We start from the raw sequence: 21,484 nt of genomic DNA on the forward strand, positions 1-21,484 counted from the left end.
AAGTGGAAAGAGGTCAAAGAAAAGCGTGCTCACCTTTACATTGCATTCCCTGACGGAAGAGCCCTTTGAGCAGGCGCTTGCAGAACTGGCAGATGGTGGGCCGTGTGTACGTGTGGATGACGAAGGTGTGCGGCACCTTGACCCGCCCCAACACCATCTTCTCCATCCAGATGGGCCTGCCACTCCATGAGGGGATGCGCTTCCCAGCCTCCTGGTGAGGGCGCTGCTGAGAGACAGAACGCAGCCCCAAGAGAGTCTTTCAGCCATGTCACGTTTCATTCACATCCAGCCATCTAGTCCTCATTCACAGACAAATAGAGTAAGTATGGAGTAAACATTGCACATTTAGATTTTTTTTTTAATGCACGGAACCAGAAACTTCTATCAGACATCTGTCGAGGGAAAGGCCAATGGAGGTGATTACAGTGAGTGGCCAGATATTTTTGGTAGCAAGAAACTTGTATCACAAGCACAATTATCACTCATTACATACACTCTTTCAGGGTCACATGATAATGCAATCTTCTCTTAATCAGAGTCTGTTTCGCCATCATGATCATTTGTGCTGTTCGTTATCTCTCATGTAATTGTGCCTACAAGCCCCGGCTGCCTGCAATTTATTTTTCCCTTACTGGTCAGATGAATGAATGAGGAAAAAACAGCCAGTGTCTCAAAAACTCTGTGTTTCACTAATTAACAGATGGGATAAATGCAGAGACAAAATTAATATATAAAACTGATTAACCTATAAAACTGATTTACATTCACATTTACTGATTTACAACTTAAGCCAAACACTGCAGAAAGGGCCGGGACTTATACATGTGAGAAAATCAACAGAGACCTGATTCAATAAACCTAATTCCATTTCAAAGACCTTTCATTATAGGCCAACACAAAAGAACATGTTCTGTCCCTGGCTTATGCAAAAGGAGTTACGCAAGCTCCAAAAACAGGGGTGCGACACATTCTGCTCAATTTTAAGCTCCTTTATGGTCTTTCGCAACCAAGCCCAAAAATATCTACCTGGCCCAAGCTGGCAGTTAATATTAGAAGCAAATCGAGGTTTTAAAAGCATCAAATTGAGATGAGCTGAAGCATGCTGCAGCACATTGAATCATCAATTAAAAACGGGATAATGGGCCAGGAGAGAGCCAAAAAAATGTATCCGCAAACCTAATTTTAGAGATGTTTGTTTTGTTATTGTAATCGGTACGTGACTTAGCCTATAAATATGCACATACTTGGCAGCGTGTTCCACCGTTCTGTTCTAACTGGCACTGCTCTGAGTCTGACCTTGCCTTTTGAGAGCCTGGATGTGCTGCTTGACTCATCATCAGCAAGTCAGGTGTTCCATGACTTGCCAGCACCCGTGTCGCAATACTGCTGATCACATAATGCTATCTTTTCGGCACTGAAACACATGCAAGTGTCCAGTAGTAGTGTCTCATACCATAACTACTACGATCTGGAGCCACCTGTGCCTTACCTCCTCTTGGACGGCCGCGGTATGCTCTACAGAGGGGGGCCGTGGGATGGACAGGGATGGGCCGGGCAGGGACACGTTGGACAGTCGCCTTTTCCTCACCCCACTGCAGTTGTTTGGGATTTTAAAAGCACATCGCTTGTGGTAGTTCAAACCACAACCTGAGGACAAAAGGACAACAAATAAAAGAAAGAACATGACATGCATGCCTGAACACTGCTCTTTCCATCATCAAAATGTAGTCAGTGCTTGTGCATGTACAAACTGTGGTGTCAATATCCTTCAGTCAACGTGGTGGCCATGCATGTCTCAACACTGCTCTTACCGTTGTGAAAATCTAGTCAATGCTTGTGCATGTACAAACTTTGGTGTCAATATCCTTCATGGCCACCAGAGGGCTCTGCAGAAATATAAGAGTAGCATTTGGCCAAACATATGGAAATCACAATCTGGATACCTTCTGAGTGGCCAACCCCCCCTGCCCCCCCCCCCCTCAAAAAACCCTGACTTGGCCAGGAAGAAAAGCGATCTGCGCCTGAGATCCCTGCTCTTTCAACCCACGATAAAAATACAGTCTGCCATCTTCTCTGGGATACAGCTGTTAATGGACTTACGGAGCCTGTCCTTCAGCACAGCTTACAGTCAATAATCTACTCCTCAGTCTCCCTATATGATACCTGGAGACTTGACTTAGGGTCATACACATTCCTGTTGCATGAAAGCGGCTCATCTGCCAGTGTGTGTGGGTTGAGAGCAGGAGCCTGCGGAAGCTGAGCGCCCTCCCTTTAAAGGGCTGGTCCGACGGCTGGCATGTAAGCACCCCGGGCTCCGCTCATAAAGCCCCAGATTTGGCCTTCAAAGCTGGGCTCCTTTGCGCAGGAGGAAGTCCACAAGGACATGGAGACAGACATCCTGCTGCACACTAAAGCCCCCCCCCCCCCCCCCTGGCCAGCGCCTGCAGAGGCAGCCCGTGGAGTTCCGTGCCTGGGTTTGGTAAACACTTGCCATCGTGGCCTTGCCTCTCTCAGACAACAACAACAGCCTTGATGTGCACATCGCTTAAAAAACAAGCCCTGCTGTGGTGTTGTGCAATTGTGCATACAGCGTGTATATGTTTGCCCGTGTCCAAGCATGTGTGTCGCAGTGCTAGGGGAAGGTATGAGTCCTGAGTATGTGGAGTATGCTCTTTTAAGGGAGTGCCCTTAGTGCTGTTTACACGTACCTCACTCTATGAGTAAACAAGGAAATACAAAGAAAAATAGCTATTTCATATATTTGGTCATTTATTTTATGCTGTCACTGATAAGATGCTTTGTTGCTTTTCTAAGAGCACTTCCCCTAGCCCGCAATATTTCCTTTCATCAGTGAGATTTGTTAATGTGTAATTCAGGACATATTTGAGTTTTTAATGTTTGTCTGATAACTAAGCATATTTATCTTTTAGACAAGATTCAACCGTGAGCCAACTCCTGATATTTGGCACAAAAGATCTTCTGAGTGCGGTATGTTATAATTATGGGTCTTGCACGCAATGGACTGGTGAAATGGACTAATCTGTGATTGTATGTCAAAGTCTGCAAACTTGCAACAAACAATGCATGTAAGAATGTATACATGTATGTATGTGTACGTGTGTGTGTGTGTGTGTGTGTGTGTGTGTGTGTGTGTGTGTGTGTGTGTGTGTATGTGTACGTGTGTGTGTGTATGTGTACGTGTGTGTGTGTGTGTGTGTGTGTGTGTGTGTGTGTGTGTGTGTGTGTGTGTGTGTGTGTATGTGTACGTGTGTGTGTGTATGTGTGTGTGTGTGTGTGTGTGTGTGTGTGAAATGGTGTCAGACTATACCTTCACATTTAAGGCCTTGTCGGACTAGACCCCACAGCATCTCCCCACAGTAGTCGCAGAAAGCTGGTGCTTTATAGGAGTGAACGTAGAGGGCATGGGGTCGAATTTGGAAGTCCTCCACTGTAGCTTGAGCTGTAAGTCAGACATAACTTACAACACTGAAACTCAAACTAAAGGGAAAATCAAACACAAGACCACGAACCAAATCTAAGGACAAACGAGGACATAAAGCACACAGAAGAAGAAAAAAAGAGAAGAAATGACATTTTGATTTAACAGAACTTCTAAATAACATTGGTCAGGCTGCACAGAACCACATGACTTCGACCATAACATGTGCTGCATGTGGACAAACATCCATAGACGGTAGCCCGGAGGGGACAATCTAAACAGACACCACATTATTCATGTTAGCAAGTCTCTTTGAGGTCAAAATTTAAAATGGATTTTAAGTATGTTTACACTTGGCACTGGCAACACAGCCAGCATTGCCATGGCTTGCTCTGTCAATTGACATTTGAACAAGAGCAGTTGCAAACGTGAAGTGGCTGCGGTGGATGAGGCTGCAGTGAGCGGGGGTGTTCAGGGGGAGGCGCTGCTGAGGCGACATTGGGCACAGATGGCTGGTGTCGTCTGTCATCCATCCTCCGAGTTCATTAAAACTGAAGGTGTCCTGACCGCCATCACTGCTTTTACGAGACCCAGCGAGCAGGAGGCCAAGCCCCTCTGTAACACACTGCTCTTGTTATTCAATCGGCCGAGTCAGTCGGTGATTCACTGCCCTGACTCACAATACTGGCCAGGTCTAAGCACCGCAAGAAATGCAGATTTGGCGGTTTCGTCCCAATCCAGTGGAAATGATGGCAGAGCCACCAATCCCATCACTGTTACTCATCAGGGAGAAGTCCTGAGCTGACAAAAAGGGAAAAGTGATACCAGTTTAGGCCATAAAGTTACCTAATGCTCGCTCAACATTTTCAGGAACCTGGAAGAGAAATTATTCCTTGAGAGATGGAGATTGTGAGCTAGAGAGTAGAGAAAGACAGAGAGAGAGAGAGAGAGAGAGAGAGAGAGAGAGAGAGAGGAAGAGAGTAAACTGGAGACACTTCTGTGAATTTTTGACGATCTTTTCCCTTGCACCGGGTCCAAGAATGTAGACCATTAGTCTGACAGGAAATGGACAGATGGACCTTCATTTGACCTACAATGTCAATTTGACGTAATGGCTGTCTCTGGAGGACCTCACCCCATCTAATATTTATTTTTTGAAAGCGGATCCAATTAAATTCAGCAAGAACAGTTAGATATTATTGGACTGCAATTCATGGCTTTTAAAGACAGGTCTCAATGTGCCTGTTCAGCCTGATATTTGGTCCTGATAAGTCTCAACACAGGGCTATTCATCCCCAAAGGATATGAGGCTCATTTCACTTGGAGCAAATACGCTCAGTGTCCACCTCTATGGCTGCGTTTCAGCTAGATACTGTTCCAAGCGTCTTTTAGGTTTCATTAAATTGCCAGCAACACAGTCTATAAAGGAGCCTGGTGTTTTTATTGTCTCTGATGAGGCTATGAATCAGATGAATGAATCAGATTCGTGCCCATAATTGGCCGAGGGAAACCTGAGCCAACAGGGTTTGGCCCCAATCCTTTATAAAAGGAGAGAGATGTGATTCAAGTTTCTGCCAGCTAAAACCAAGACCGCTTTGGCTTTTGGTTGTGGCAGTCACCTTGTGGGCTGGCAAGTATTTTCCCTGCCATGTCAATCCTGAGTCTTATGGGTGAAATTATCTAATGGATAGATCTATGCATGTAATGAAGGCATGCAAAATTATCATCCTGCTAAATTGTTACATTTATTATCCCGCTGCTTAATTGTACCGAATTTCCTGACTCCAGAAATTAAAGTTCCTGAAGATAGGTTTGGGGAAAACAAGATCATAAAACTGATGTGGCTAAATATATCTTACCTAAGCACCTTGTACAAATAGCTAGAGAGCTGCTAAATACAGTACATTTAAGCATTATCATTATATCATTTTTTTTGTCTTGTGTTTTGAATAAAATGTTTCTTCACCTACTCATCACCAATGTAAGAAACAATTCAGAAACAAGCTCCATTGAAATGTTATAGACAGGAAGCATTGCCAGGACATTATGGTACAGAATAAAATACTGTTTGACTCTCCATACATCTGTGACATGTGAGGGGGGGGGGGGGTGCATCTTGTAAGGCGGTACATCTTTTCATGCAGCCTTTTGTATGGCACAGAGACAGTGACCAATCAATTTCAGGAACAAAATGTCCAGAACTATCCCTAACAACTGGCAGTAACATTTGAAATTGAATAGAAGAGCTCTCTTTCTTCCTCTGAATCTCTTCTTTTCTCCCTTCTTAATACTTCAAAGGAGTGAAGCAGAACACTTTGAATACCAGCGAGTTACATGCCAGGGAGCAGCCCAGAACATTCAGACACAAACACATAAAAGGGGCATTCATGATGGCCGCCAACACATTCATAAACAAATCACAGCTTCAGCTTTATCACTGCTCATTAAAAAAACTTTCAACTCTTCAAGTAAGAACATAAAACAGTTGGGACATCATGAGAAATCTCATCATGTAGTTACATTAAAAAGGTGAATCCTACCTTCACTGGGAATTTATGTTTTTAATCAGCATAACTCAGTGTATCTCCCCACCCCCCCCAAAAAAAATAGCATCAGGCACATTGCTAAACTCAATTTGCTTAGTTACACAGCTCTAAAACAACATTTGGGCGATGAAATAATACATGGGGCATAGTAAATTGCATAATACATCATATAAATAATACATCAATTATATTAATAATAAAAAAGTGAGTTCATCTGTATAGCTGACTTTCCTTTTGAGATTGTTGATAGTGTTGTGCATCACGCACAGAGTCTGTCCAAGGCACTCTTCCCCAAGGACTTCCTCCCTATGGACCAACGCACTCTGGCCCTTTCAAGTGATGCTGCTCACATCACGGTTTATGTCTGCACTTTCCAGATCCGCTACCGTCACTTCAAGCAGCAAAAACGCACTCTCGCCTTTGAGCCTGCTGCCAAGGAAAAGCACTGCATTTCTCAGTCAGAGGCATTCGGTCGAATATAAACGTTTTGTCGAGAGGAGTTAAGAGAAGGACCTAAAGAATAAAGAACATTTATGGAAATAAATTACACCTAGGATATAAAGTGCTCATGAAACCAATGCAATAATGCTTGTTTTTGTGTCTGGGCATACAACCCTTCCTCTCAAAACTTGCTGATTTGGAATCAGCTCAGCCCTCGGTAGTAGTAGCAATCTCTGTTACCAACTGCAAAACAAAGCAACACAACCAACCTTGAAATCAGTTGCTAAGGGCTCCAATGTGCTTAGGCACCCCCTGGCAGGAGTCACTAAGCCAGTGTGGCCTCATGCCGCGGGGAGGGTGTGTGAGGCAGGTGTGGCAAAGTGCTCCCCAGTGGAGAGGCCGCTGAGAGAGGAAACCCACACCCGTTACAGCCACATCTGCTAGACTGCACACCAAGCAGGATACAAAAGCCATTCGTGACAGGAACCAACGAAGACCACAGAACACCTGTAAATGCTGAGGCCAACTGTAAGAGTTGGGGAAGAGTCACAAGGGGAAGAGCCCAGTCTCCATGCTCAGCTAACTGTTTTTGTTGTTTGTCCTACAAGCACAATCGCAGGCTATTTTTTTTACAGTGGCTCGTTGACAATCTAACTCTACACTAATGTTTAGGTATGATAGGACATCTAGGAACTGATATGCCTTAAGACTGGACAAATAAACTGGATCAGGTTTCCAGAGTGGTAAAATTATAAGAGAAAAAAAAAATCAACCAATTAATGCTTAGTGGGATTTTTGCAGTTGGGTATTCTTGAATGCATAATCATTCAAGACATACGGACACTTTTGAAAATAAAGGTGATCCTGTTTCATCCATGAGCCCACTGGTAAGGACCGGTTTAGAACTGTCTAGAACTGAACTGTTAGAACAGTCTGAATAATTGGTGGATGATTGTGTGTATGCTTGTGTAAAATCATGTGGCCTTAAGAAAGGAGTTGATCTCCCAGACTTTTCATTGAACTTCCACCACAACTGCATAATTGTACAGCACAATTACGTCATTGGGCATTGCATTTTCAAAGTTGGAAACTTTCCATGGGAATTAACGGGAATATACGGTAAAAAATGGGAATTAATGGGAATAAACTGGGAATTTTTAATATGGCAAGTTAGTCAAAAATAACTTAAATGTAGTGGACAAAACCCCATCTTGCAGCATAATATTAATTAAAACAGCCTGATTTAATGCAATTTCAGTCGAATTTCTACCCTGCACATACGTCAATCACATGCATACAGCTATCAGCATAGGTATAAAGGAAAGCTATGGTGCGTTCATGTGCATGGGGAAAAAGAATCTCAGTGAAAACGTTATCTCATGTGGGAACAACTGGTGTGAAACTGGGGGATGTTTGCGAACAGAGCTGCCCAGTTATGGGCTTGTCGTCACTTTTGTCGCCATTTAAATGGGTGTACTTCATTTTGCATGAGCTCTAACGGGATGATTAATAATATGCTCATATTGCCTGTCTGATAAAAGCTTGACATCTTTATAAATAATCTTAATCTATGAAGTTTGGGGTGTTATCTTGTCATTATTTTTCATATATTTTTTTATTTGGTTTACCATTTTCTGGGATTCTGACTGGACGAAGCAGGCAATGTTCCAACCAATCGGATTTTGTTGTTGAGTGGCGTGGTGTATCTTGGGCAGTTCAGTGGTTTAAGTGTTGCTAGCTTAGCACGCTAGTAAACCATAGGCAGAGAATGGGATTCCTGCTAGCATGCTAATTCCATGAAAGTTTTCAATTTGGAATATTTCCAAAACTCCCCAGCTTAACTTCCGGAAAGTTTGCGGGAAGTCTCTGGAAATTTACCATACATTTTCCGCCCCTTTGCAGCCCTACAAGCACCGCTTAAGCTCTTTTCAGGTTAGCTGAAAATTCAAGCCAGACAAATTGAGACCCATTCCAACTCACCAGAGAGCACGACCTCTATGAGATCCCCTTCATGAATATCTTCAGCTGAAGTGAGCCTCTGGAGGATGTTGTCGGAATTCAGGTCATGCCGAAAGAGAAGGATCTTGTCATACATTCCAAAGAATCCACACTCTGGGAACTAGAGACAGAGAGACAGAGAGACACAGAGAGAGAGAGAGAGAGAGAGAGAGAGAGAGAGAGAGAGAGAGAGAGAGAGATGATCAACCCCCCATCCACAGATCAGAGCTAACAGATCTTTCCCTCTCATGGCCAAAGAAAACAGTGCAGCGCCTGATTGACTCAGGTTGAAAAACATTTTCAGGTGATTGCCGCTGGTGTCTGTACCCATACTTGATGTGTTTATTGATAACCTAACCTTATAAGGTGCATGGTAAATACTTCAATATAACTGCAAAACAAAAGGTACAATCAAGTCATACACTGGGACACATTCATTTTGCTGTGTAGGCTATATACCATAAAGTCATCTTGTATTTCAGAGCAGGTGAAGTGAAGCAGAGAGAAGACGATGTGATGAAAAGAAACATGCTGAACTGTCCTTGGCCCCGCTATGTCTGAGTAATGACCCCCCACCCCCCCCCCCCCCCCCCTCTCCCTGAGATTACCCAAGCCTGGAAGCATGCAGAGCACAGCACAGCACAGCACAGCAGCAGGGCCTGGCCTGGCTGTGAGTATGTACTTGGAAGGAACATTAGCCTGGAGTTTGAGCCTAGCGCAGGGGAAGGGCCTGAAAAACATCTGCTTAAATCAGCCCAGCCACAATGACTCACTCGGCTGTTCCCCACGTCCCCGGGCTATAGTGTCAGAGGAGCACGTGGTGGGCTGGGGAGAGAGAGAGCGCTGACACACTGCGCTCGCATCGGCACACAGAGGGAGCGCTTTGTCTCCGCCGACGTTTTTAGCGGAGCACCGACGTTTGTAGGGCAGTGTGTTTCTCTGTACTCGTAACCTCGAAGACAAGTCTGCATGAGTCTGCTTGCTCACTGCTTGCTTGTGTGAGATCCTTGTGTGAGGTTTGACATTTATTTATAGTTGTTTTTTTCCATCCTTTCTATTGATTTTGTAAACATTTTTTAGTTGTTTTTTTTAGTTTTTTAGTTCAGCAAGCTAAAAGCATTCAACTACTGTAAGAACACATGACTAAAATAAAACTGCATTTAATTTAGAAGGTCATTTAATCTTTAGTGTGTGAAATAATTATTTACAATGTATAACCTCATCATCCAAAACAAGATTTATCCTGCTTCTGTATAGCCACCGGTCATCAGCATTCCCCCATTGCTCTACTGTATTTCCTATGCAACAGTTGTGAGCCTGTCATGATGATGATGATGATGAGGAGGCTTGTTTTGTGGTATCAGTTGGAAATGTGACAAGACAACTCAAGCATTCCCACGCATTTAAGCAATCTTCTCACACCTTGTAGTTAAGAGTGTGAGAAATGCTCCAGTCACTGGGCAGTCTTGGTGAGGTGGGATTTTCCAGTGCTATCTCCAGGCATGCTGAGGTCAAGGTTCTCTCCAGTAGCAGTAAGGTAGCTCTGGCCACTGGGCCATGTTCCATGTGCACACAGCTAAGCTAATAAGCCAACAGGCCACTGGAAAGCAAGGGAAGAGGGGTAAACATCCGGAGGGAGGAGAGAGAGAGAGAGAGAGAGAGAGAGAGAGCCCATGTGGGCTCCTGTACAGTATACCGTGCCAGGATGTGACTGGAGTCTGTACTGACTCACTTCCTCTAACAGATAGCTACCAGAGGCTTCTTAGTTCATGTGCAGATGAGTATGGTACACCAGCAAGTGTATCTTCCTGTTGTTGGGTATAAGAATGCAAATAATTCCAAATTAAAACTAAATGTGTATTTATCCTTGTTATGGAGTACAAAAACAACAACAATACTACTACTACCACTGCTACGAATTAACTTTTGCTGTTACGCTATTCAAGGAAACATAACAAACATGTATTCAAGGAAGCATGACAAAAGGCTCTCAATACTTCACAGATAATTATTACAACTAAGTGAAATATGCACGTCAGTAATAACAAAGCACATTATGTTTGCATATGTTGAATATACATTTTAAACTGAACATGCAATTTAGGTAAGTATTTGTGAGCTACTTATCCCATTGCCTAAATGAATGCAACATATGTAATGCTTTTACTTTAATTAATCATTTGTAATGATATGGAAGATATAGGGCACAAACATGCACGTGTGTATTTGTGCCCTATATTTGCTATGGCATTAAAAATGATTAAAGTAAAAGCATTACACATGCTGCATTCTTTCATATATTCATATCAACATATACTACGCATACACATACACACACACACACACACACTGCAGAGGACCTCAGGCCAGCTTTCTTTTCCAGAGTACTTTCGGTGATTAAGCCAAAAGAGCAGCGGTTTGTCACTGAGACGGAGTTTGATTGCAGGGTGCAACATTACCGGTCGTCCCTGGTCACTCAGCCCTTGACATAGTTACCACAGGCTGTGTGTTAGTTACTCCATCACAGAGGAAACCATACCTTGGGGCCTGCCAGGAAAAATCGCAGTGCTTATTTTGTGGTGCAGAGCACTACCTTTCTTCACTGATTGGAGAGGACACACGTGTTTTGAACCCTGCCAAAAGGATGACTGTTTTTCATTAGTTTCGCAAGATATCAGTAGTGGGGAGTTGAAAGCTGACTGGAGGAAGAGACAGGCCTGGACGTCCGAGGGCCAAGCTGATCAAAGTTGGCCTCCACCAGAGAGTCCTGACAGGGGTAAGCCCCACTGCCACCCAGCATGTCTGGGAAGTCCGTCATGCACAGCTGTTTCCCCGACGGACCCCGTGCACAATGTCAACAGAACAATGCCAGCCATGGTGCCAGGGCCAACGAGGCTCACAGGCACTGGACCTGGCAACCCCTCTCACAGCACCTGCAGCCCTTAAAATGTGCCCCCCCCCCACTGCCCTCACCCCCACGGACCTGCCACGGCGGCGTGTTGACATCAGGCAAGGCCACTCAGCTGAGCACTGTGCCCGGATGAGCGTGCCAACACACCATAACAACTCACATGCTCTGCTGTCCGGGAAAAAAATGTGGAATAAAAGAAGACCTAGTGTACTGTGGCTGTTTCAATAGGCCATTGCATTTCTCAGTTATACTGGCACTGTAGGGACATCAGTATTGATATAAAGGCATTACTTTAAAACTCAGGATTAAAAGCTTTAGCTGCATGTGCCACAGTATGGATCTAATCATGGCACAATGGAACCCAGGCTACTGCTAATACCAAAATGGCTCATTGCACAATAAGTGGCTAAAAACATTGCCCACTGGTAAGACTGTGGTCTAACAAGAGGCTCCAGGAACTCCAGTGCTCCAGTGACCAGTTATTTCTGCCCTTAAATAACTCCTACCACATGCTCTTCTGCAAAGTCACAAAACTAGCCTGCTCATGCTCTCAAACAAGGCCATACTCTCATTTTCATATACTCCAAGAATGATGAAAATGCTCTGTTTGTTGGTCGGCTGCCTTACATAATGTCCATCTCCCACAGCTGTGCTGTGCTCTGCTCCTCTAATCTGCACAGGGCGTCTGTGCCATTAGCCATAGGAGATGAGTGTGCACTTCCCACTGGGTGAGTAATCCTGCCGCTGAACAGAACAGAAGCTTCGTCTGAAGGAGCGGTGATGAGCCGGCAGGAACACATGCAACCCGTACAACAATAAGCACTCTGTTCCAATCCTCCTCCTCCCCGACTCTCTCTCTCTCTCTCTCTCTCTCTCTCTCTCTCTTTCTCACTCGGCTGTCAGATGGGGTGGCGGACAGTGGAGAACATGGGATTTTAGGGGGGGAAAGAAGATTCTGGACAGAGAGAGAGAGAAAGAGAAGCACTTGAGGATGTCTACAGAGCTTGCTCAGAAGGCATGGTGCACACTGATGCATGGGATTCCGGGGCAGGGCACTGGACATTGGGGGAGTTATTCCTTTACCCCACCTTATGTGCTGAAGGGAGCTGAGAACGGGACTCTGCTTAGCTGCGCATAGTGGGCTCATGCAAAAAGCAGTCCCACACTCTGGTCGCACATAAAAGCTCAGGTACTGTATGAGAGGAGCATATCTTTTCACCAGCATGTATTCAGTATACTGGATGCCTAAATTTCCCTCGGGATGAAGAAAATATCTATCTATCTATCTATCTATCTATCTATCTGTCTGTCTGTCTGTCTATCTACACATGTTCTCCCAACTACACAGGTTTATGTGAAAAAGTCTCAAAATTAAGTCATCCAAATATCCTCTAATTTGCTCTAATAAATAATCGCTTCCTTGTAAATATTAGCTATGTAAGTGAATGTATTGTCATTATCGGAAAATAAGTCCCGACAGGGCGAACAACACCCCGGCACGCAGACCTCCGAACGTTGGGAAGGCCCATTCATGTGAATGGAACTTTCTGCAGCACTCTGAAGAGCTGTGTAATAAGTAAGGGATAACGGTCGCCAAGGTGTCCTGTTATACGGAATTAATGGACAAGGGCAAGAGGCAAAGAACTCCCCGATGCGCAGCGTCCAAGTAAGATCTACTTCATACACAGTAGTTGTCCTGTTATTCAGAATTAATAGCCACCCCACTAGCCAATCAGAAAAGAGTATTTCTTCTCTCCGGGTGGTAATTCACTATATCGCATGTGTCTGTAACGTGAAAAACCCACCTCTAGAAAGAGATGCATTGTTATAAACTGAAAGTCCATTTATTTGTAACCTAATGTGTAATCAAACTGAAGCATAATGCGTGTACTTAGTCATGAGCCCAAAAGGCTCCATTGAGTACTTAGGGTTGATATCCATCACATCTATGAGCCATCTGTCCAAAGAAATATGATGTATTACCCAGAGCACAAAATGATGTAGGAAGTTGGACCTTGCTGGACAATTGCTTGGCCTGATCATGGAGTTATTGTAATCCTTCAATTCCTTAGAGGTAGAGACTGCAGAAGTATCCTCCTGACGTTTAACTTGTGGCAAAAGTTGCACCATTCACCTCTGTAGGCTGTTTGTGGGTTATGAAACCCACCTATAATGTAGACTTGGCCTGGCATCAATCGATTTCTCATTGTACTAATGAGGAAGAAATGCAGTGAGGTGGAGCAAACATATGGGATCAAAACAGCAGTGCACTTAAAGTAAGCAGTGGAAAAATGCAACAGTCAGCAAACATCAAAGGACTCTAAGGTCAGAAGCATAGTTTGTGATCTAATTTACATTTGTTCATTTAGCAGACACTTTTAACCAAAGCAACTTACATATGTCAGTAATATTACAAGGGCCACTCTCCCCAGAGCAGCTCGGGGTTAAGTGCCTGGCTCAAGCGGCACAACAATTAGAAGCCAGAAATTGAATCCACAACTTTTCAGGCTACTGCATGCTAGCCCAGCTCCTTAGCTACTATGCTACCACCACCACCCCTCTAATGCAGCTACTATTGATAAACTTCTCTCTCTCTGTATTTGCACACATTCAGCTTGGCCTCTGACACATGCAGTCCAGCTAAACTACCAAACTGGCAATAATCAAAAGGCAATAATCAAAACCTTTCCCATAACAAGTTCCAATCCAGTGACTTTTTTGTCCAGAAACCTTTAAGCTAACTGTAACTGGCAAAAGAGTAGTGTTATACATGGCCATTCCCTTGCCACAGACCATCAAGTCAAATGTATATTGCATTATTTTCCAGGGTCTGTTCCAAGTCACTCCATGGAGATAATTTCTCTCAAGAAAAGATTGAAAACATTTAATATTTGGAAGAACATCTGCTAAACCTCCTTCTATGCTTAAGTCTTGGTCATAGTCTGGGGAGCATGTGTTTTTGGCAAGGCAGGGAGAAGACTTTCATTTTGATAGAGATGACAGTGAAGCTTCCCTCTGTTTGCATCCCAAGACCCATCAACCCTTACCTCAGACCATACTGAGCACGGCGCTCCCTACGGCTTCGCAATGGGAAGGCGGCACCTCGACATTAGCAAGCCCTGGCCAACACTCTTTCCTTCCCAGACGTTCCCCCACTCAACCCCCTTACCACACAACTACCCAGAAGCTGGTTGAAGGGAATGGGGTTTGAGCGAGACTGTCGACTCTACAGTAAGATAACATGAGTGGCTGAGACAGGGAGGATGTGTGAACACTGTACACACTCACTGGACGGAGAGGGTGAGGTGTAGAAATGATTAGGCGATTGGCACCGCCACCGATTCTGTTACAGCTCTCGGAAAAGTTTGAGTACAGCCGAGGGCCTGCTCCGGAAAAGAGCGTTGAAGAGATAATTGAAGGGAAGATTTGGATGTGCAAACTTTTGAAAAGTAAATAGGGGAGAATTTAATTAGCCTGCTGCTGAATATGCTGTCATTACTCTGCTGAGTTAATGGCTGCGGTGACTGGGGGAACTGGTGCCGGACTGAGGTGGAACAGTCTGACACAGGAAGCCAGCGATCTGTAGGCAGTTAAGAGTGCGGCTTGCATCTTGACACCTCGCCTGTTTTGGTCACACTTGCTTAACCATCAGGATATAAAGTGTGTTTACAAACCAGGGGAAGTTATCACCACTTCTTTTCTGGCAGGCACGATACGTTTAATACCTACCATTAGCCATCAGTGCGTCGTCGTCAAAATGGGTGGAGATGAGTTTAAATGAGGACCAGATTTGGCCTGCTGGTGGGTGGAAGAAGCCTGGGAGATCTGGAGTGCAGAACCGGGGCTCTGGGCCCAGACAACCATTGTGACTCAAGATGCTTCGTTATTTATTTATTTTACCCCCCCCACCCCCCAAATGTCAGGACTTAACTGGAAGCAGTCGTGTGTGTCGTAAGAAGAGCGAGCGAGCGCAGCGGTCCACACAAAAGCCGAGCAGTTTGTGGGCCACACACACGCACCAAAGACATGAGCGTGGCAAATCTGAATGTGAGGTCTGCTTGTCAAGTTGTGAAGCACAAAAGGGGCCTGGACTCTGCCACACTAATCTCCTGCTAAAGTGATTAATCTACATGGATATGCTAAATCCTGTTAGAGCCAACAGCGGCATGGATAATGGGACATGGCACATTGCTTTCCTTTTGAATAAGAGGTCCAATGCAGACACATTGTGCATTGATTTTAGTTAAGTATAATCCAGGACAAAGATGGATAGTATTATACAAGCTGATATCAAAAATAATAACTAAATTGTTCTGTTCTAAATTGTACTAAATTCTGACCTGATTCTAGAACTCAGCAAATTGAAAAGCTTTGGAAGTAGATTATTTCTTCGAACATTTATGCATATTATGGAACACTAATTTTCTAGCTTTGCTTTGTCAAAAAAAAAAAAAGATCAGTAATCAAACCCAGCAGTTTCTCCTGTCTGACATGGACCTGGATGTTGAATGTCTGTGCCTACCAGGGCAACTCAAGTGACCAGAGCCGAAGCTGTCATTGCTAGAAGAGTGTTAACCAGGAGCCTGACAGAGTGGCTGAGTGATGGCTGGACCAGTGGGGGCTGGGCTTATGACCCATGTTGACTGATATCTCCACTGAATTGAATGCAGACCAAGTCTCTAGGGCTGTTGTTGTGTCGGACACTGATCAAATGAATTATTCCCGAGGTCTTTTTAACTATACACAGAATAGCAAGACATTTTTGTGCTTGGGGTGATAACTAACAGACATGTTAAATGTTGGGTTTTCTTAAAAATAAGAAGAAAATGTCACACACTCTAAAAGTTGGGTTTTAGAGTGTGTGAATTTCAAAAATACCCTTATCCATTGACACCAGGTAGGTGTGGTCAGGCTATCCTACAGGAATAAATAAATAATGACCCAGCTTACTGGGTTAACAGAAATAATGGCACATCATGCTGGGTTAGGAGAAAAGAGAAGAATTCTGTTAGTCACACTCCAAGCTTTATCCAAGGTCGCTCTATCACATCAACAGCCGGTTTCCCATCAGTAGCCTACATCTGCTATAGTAGACAGTGCTCCAAGACCTCTGCTGTTTTTTTAAGGCTGATATTACAGCAAGCAAGATTGAAAAAAGGTTAAACACACACATTTCCCTTTTTCAAAATATTGCCTGCTTATATCTTAAAACAGATTTATTTGAAATATATATGTTACTGTGAAATGTTTTTAATCATGCTGTTTTATATTTCTTTAGCATTGTAGCCAATACATTACTCAGTATGACTCTTTTGACCTGATTTTGATATAATTGGTAAGGGCTAGAGCTAGATACAATGTTGTAAGGGGAGAGATAGATACAATGTTGTCCTAAATTCAAATAGTGTCCACTTTAATGCCCTCTCTTGAATGAAAATGTGAAAGATATTTTCTGAGCACTAACCAGCGGTCTTTTACTTTAGCAGCATTAGGATTCAGCCTAGAAGAAAACACTCAACCCAGCATTTACTGTCTGTGTCTTTTGCACTATTCTATATATGAGAAACTATAACGTGATCATCATATTGTGTTTTAATCCCCATTTTAAATAGCCTACTGTATCACAGATACACAGGTATATCAAAACCCAAAAGTTGTTTTTAAAATCGAATGGCTATTATTTTGCTGCTAAAGGCGAAACTGACACATTGTATTGTACTCTTGTTGTTTTATGTATTTGTTTTACACCAAGGACTCATTTTATGATGGATTAGAGCACAATTCATTTAAACGAGAGCAGTAGAAATGCTTGGCTGATCTGAGTGAGTAGATGATTCAATCAGCAGCAATACCAGCTACGGATGAAAAACATGATTTTCATGCCATGCATATGTGTGTGTGTGTGTGTGTGTGTGTGTGTGTGTGTGTGTGTGTGTGTGTGTGTGTGTGTGTGTCAAAACATTTAACACCTCAATGAGCTCAACACCATTCCTATGATGACATTCCAAAATAACACTAGCACATCCAAATACATGATGCGATAACAGATCGGTTGAATGTTTTTTTTTTTTGTTTGTTTCTCTAGGGCATTTTTCATTTTTTTAAAAGCAACAATCCTTACAATCCCTACAATCCTTGACCTGTAGAAGGATTAGTGGTCACTGAAGTGCTCCTCACACTAATGATCCATGATATTGATCAATGTAATTAGTTTATATAATGCAGAACGCTGTTTAATCAATTAAACGCAGAGCTACAGTGGGGGTATAGAGATACTATGTATTATATTTGACCTGAATTCAGTTTTAACTGGCTCCATGTTGGTACTTTGTTTATTAGTGCACCTCAGAACAGTAGCGTTGAGTAGAGAGCAGATTAACATGGAAGTCTTTAGGCCGTCTAAAGGTCAAGTGGTGTTTGGGCATTTTATGCTGCCTAGAGAGGTGGCTATTTTTCCAGATAATACCGCCAGCCGGCCGGAAATCATGGAAACTTCATTCATGCCAGTGTGTGAACGGTACACATCCGGTTGTGCTGTGTCGAGTGTGTTGTGTAATGTTCCCGTTAATCTTTGAAAAAAAAAATGCTTTCCATTAAACTGCACTCTCTAAAACACCTTACTGCTTGATAGGGGCTTGACTGCTAATGCAGTCCCCTAATCTCCATGGCCCAGTAACAGCCTAGAACGAGCCTCCTGCCCAGGGGCTGGTGGACTAGAGTGACAAAAAGAAAAAAAAGGACGAAACAGGAAACGATTTACCCCCTCAGTGTGTTACATAAAACTCAATAGAGTGCAGAGGGCGGCATCGTTAGCCTCTATGCTAACTCAACGCCACCGACAGCTCACACGGTTCACAAGCTGGTGGCCAAAGGTCTGACCAGAAGTCAGCTATCTGCGTTTCTCTTGCTCTCTATGTCTATCACACAGCCTCTCTATCACTCGTGTTCAGTCTTGCTCTGGTTTCCAGGTCTTTCCCTTTGAGGCTCTTCTTGTTTTCCCTCTCACTTTCCACCTCTTTCATCTCTCCTCCACTCTCTCTGTCACTCCCTTCATCACTCCACTTGACTACTCTAACTCCAGTGCTCTGTTACGGATTTTGCTCTTCCTGTTCCTCTCATTTTGTCCCTTTTTTTATTGTTCTCGGCCCTTGTTGTCTCTCATTTCATTTCTCATTTAATCTCCAAGTCACACACACACACAGACACAGACACACACACCCTCCCAGCTGCAAGCCTTGGTGGCTAATCTCCACTTCAAGAAAAACCAAAAAGAACATCCATCACGCTTGGATACTGGCTCTGCGTTCTGTTGTTTTGCTTTAAACTCAGTTGCTCAGAAATGTCTCGCCATCGCAAGAGAATGTGCTTCCTTTTCGTATACCATTTCCCAGACTTCCTTAATGTGTTAGAAACCACAGATATTTAATATCAGATGGATCACTCATCTAATCAGAGAGTTTCGACTCTGCAAGTTTGGTCGGCAGAGAAAAGACGTAATCCAGGGCACAGCTAAGTCTCATATTTTTCACAGTGCTGAGAGGATTTAGAGTAAAAAGCAAACATTTAACATGCTCCACTGTGCTTGGCACTGTGCATGTTTCTGCCATTGACTTATTTAATGATGTAATGTTATGCAAAGCATAATAATAAATACATAATGAATGAAAAGGCTTATATGTGAACACATCAAATGAGATGAGTGCTTGCCTTGCACATCCAGTGTGTGGACTGCTGTTGATATAAAACATTGCCAACTGCTGCTGACGTGGTGAAATCTCTGCACTCTCCACTGCCCTTGTGGTTTACCTCCAAACCACCAAGCAGAGCTGTTATAGTGAGATATATAGTACCTGTCAGATACCTGCCAACACAAATACACCTAAATTCAAAGGAGGAAATGATGAAACATATTGCTATTGGATTAAGCCCATTTCCCTGTGTGTATTTAGCATTCACTCTTGAGTGAGTTCTCATCTGCCCACCACCGATAGAGTGGAGAGATTCAAACCACAGACATAACCTAGATCAGCATTCCATCTCCACGGAAGAGAATTGACCCTCCTAGGTGAAGAGTTGTCAGACCTCTATTAGTTGTAGAGGATTGCTGTTGGCTAATCTCCTCAAATCTTCTGCTTAGCTTCATTTCTGAGACATTCGCTGAATGTGTTACTGCTACAACAATCTAAGTGTCAAATATGTTCTGTTATCTGAGAAGATTTTCACAGGTAAGTAAACGGCTGTATTTCAGATTGCAACATTTTCCTGCAAGGTAGGCAAGATTTAAACAAACAGCTCAGAGCAGACATGCATCCCCTCTGTTATCTTGGCATAATATTTTTGCCTGTGACAGCACTCACTCCCCAAAAGTTTGCACGCAAACAGACCAAAGCTCTGGTGATGATGGACAGCCCTAACCACCGTTTGCACTGCATCATGGTACATTAAGAATGGAGTAGTCCATTATATAAAGACATTCAAACAGACTCAAGGTTTTTGGGGACGATTTTAAAATACATTGACAGAACACTCTGTTCTCCATCATTGACCACTGGCCATTAAACATCTGGGGGAAAAGTGGAAAAAGTACTGAGAGGCTGTTTTGTAAGATGGCTGAGAGCTTTCCAGACGTTATGGACAGAAGGCTGGTGTCAAAAGAACCATGAATGTACTTCTGTTCTCCTGAATAAGTTTAGACAGAGAATACAATTTTTGATCATATAATTCAGGGCAATTATGGTGAATTAAAGTGAAGGGCACTATGCCATATAAAAAACTTGACACAGTGAGCATTGGCCTGGTTGCTTCGTTTCTGTGGTCAAGTTTCACTTCCTTGCTACCAGGTTATCGGAACGGCAGATCACTCACCAAGCGGACACAGAGGAAAAGCAAACACTGCTGAAGAAAAACACCCCCGAACGCTGCTTGGTTAATCTGTCCGACCCATGCCGATCGATAGCGCTATAGTGTAGCTAGCAGAGGGGGAAAGCCGGGCTCCATATGGTTTTCATTGTATGAACCTGCCTCTATTAACATAATGGGAGGAAATGTCTCCATTTTTGAGGACTAACAGTGACTCCATTGTTGTGTCTCTGTGACATCTGCGCATTCTGACCTCCTTTTTCTCACAGAGCAACGCGGTGTCGCTCCGTTTAAAACTGTAAAGAGACACGACAAATTAACCAAAAGCCGAACTCTTGACTTCTCCCAAGCGCACTCTGGACAATGAGGGGTCTGAACTTTGGCTCTGTGCCAAGCATCTGCATGTACTCTTAACCAATGTCACGGAGTAAATTGTTTATGTACGGTGCACGGACCTGTCTGTGGCCTCGCCAGTCGACACGCAGAATTTATGTAGGCCCAGAGACCCAGTAGCAACATCCCCGACTGGGGGACTGGAAGCACACTCAGCCAGGTGTGAGAATAGCACAGCACATCAACGGACTGAACGCACATCAATCTCTCACAGAGGCCAAGATTCTCAGGGCACTATTCATTAGAGGCTAACATTAGAATTCATCCTTGACTCCGACCACCCTCCTCTCTTTGTCTGACAAAAATCACACGACAGGATATGTGACTCTAAAACAATTACCCTACTGGAGGAACTATTTATCTAGTTAATAGTTATTTGTGTAATCATGCGCTTGTCTCAAAAATGGCATCATTCATCTGTGGCGGAGCAGGCTGATGAGCTCCTGCTAGGAGGGGAGAGGGTGAAAAATAAGACCCCATACGTTGAAGAATAGAAGCAGACTTTGGCATGTGTGAGCTCACCATTGCCCCTTGGCCATCGCGCTTCGCAGAGGCTGTAATTGCGAAGACTGGTTGTCGTTGCGGACAACAATAGCACTGTGAGCTATGAGATGATTGCTTCTGACGTGGAGAAAATGACTTGTACAAACACGAAAAACAAACACACTTCCACTGAGCAGTGGAACAGGGGGCTGAGGCATGAAGATCTGGGCATGGCGGTGGTGGCGGGGATGCAGAAATGTTTGTGTTAAACTGATTATCAGCAAGGTTGCTTCATCAGCTCTTACACATTTCTCTCCGATTGTGTCACACAACATGGGTTTATCTCCCAAAAAAAGCGGGTAGGGTCTTGACTCGAGCATGGGCTTTCGGGCGCTTGCTCACTCTCCAAATTGT

General features: G+C 43.8%; 1 protein-coding gene across 5 annotated transcripts in view; it reads right to left on the bottom strand.

Annotated features, from left to right (window-relative positions):
* Positions 1-21,484, bottom strand: part of prkd3 (protein kinase D3) — a 47,796-nt gene that overhangs the window by 15,847 nt on the left and 10,465 nt on the right. For 4 of the 5 annotated variants that reach the window (XM_042072745.1, XM_042072743.1, XM_042072746.1 and 1 more), the window contains 4 exons: positions 8,407-8,545; positions 3,329-3,460; positions 1,490-1,647; positions 34-226 (listed from right to left, as the gene is read on the bottom strand). In XM_042072745.1, the coding sequence (XP_041928679.1) occupies positions 34-226; positions 1,490-1,647; positions 3,329-3,460; positions 8,407-8,545 (622 nt within the window). The remainder of the gene's footprint in view (positions 1-33; positions 227-1,489; positions 1,648-3,328; positions 3,461-8,406; positions 8,546-21,484) is intronic. The other variant, XM_042072748.1, reaches the window with a different exon arrangement.

Source organism: Alosa sapidissima, chromosome 19 (genome assembly GCF_018492685.1).
Source record: "Alosa sapidissima isolate fAloSap1 chromosome 19, fAloSap1.pri, whole genome shotgun sequence".
In the NCBI taxonomy this organism is placed as follows: domain Eukaryota; kingdom Metazoa; phylum Chordata; class Actinopteri; order Clupeiformes; family Clupeidae; genus Alosa; species Alosa sapidissima.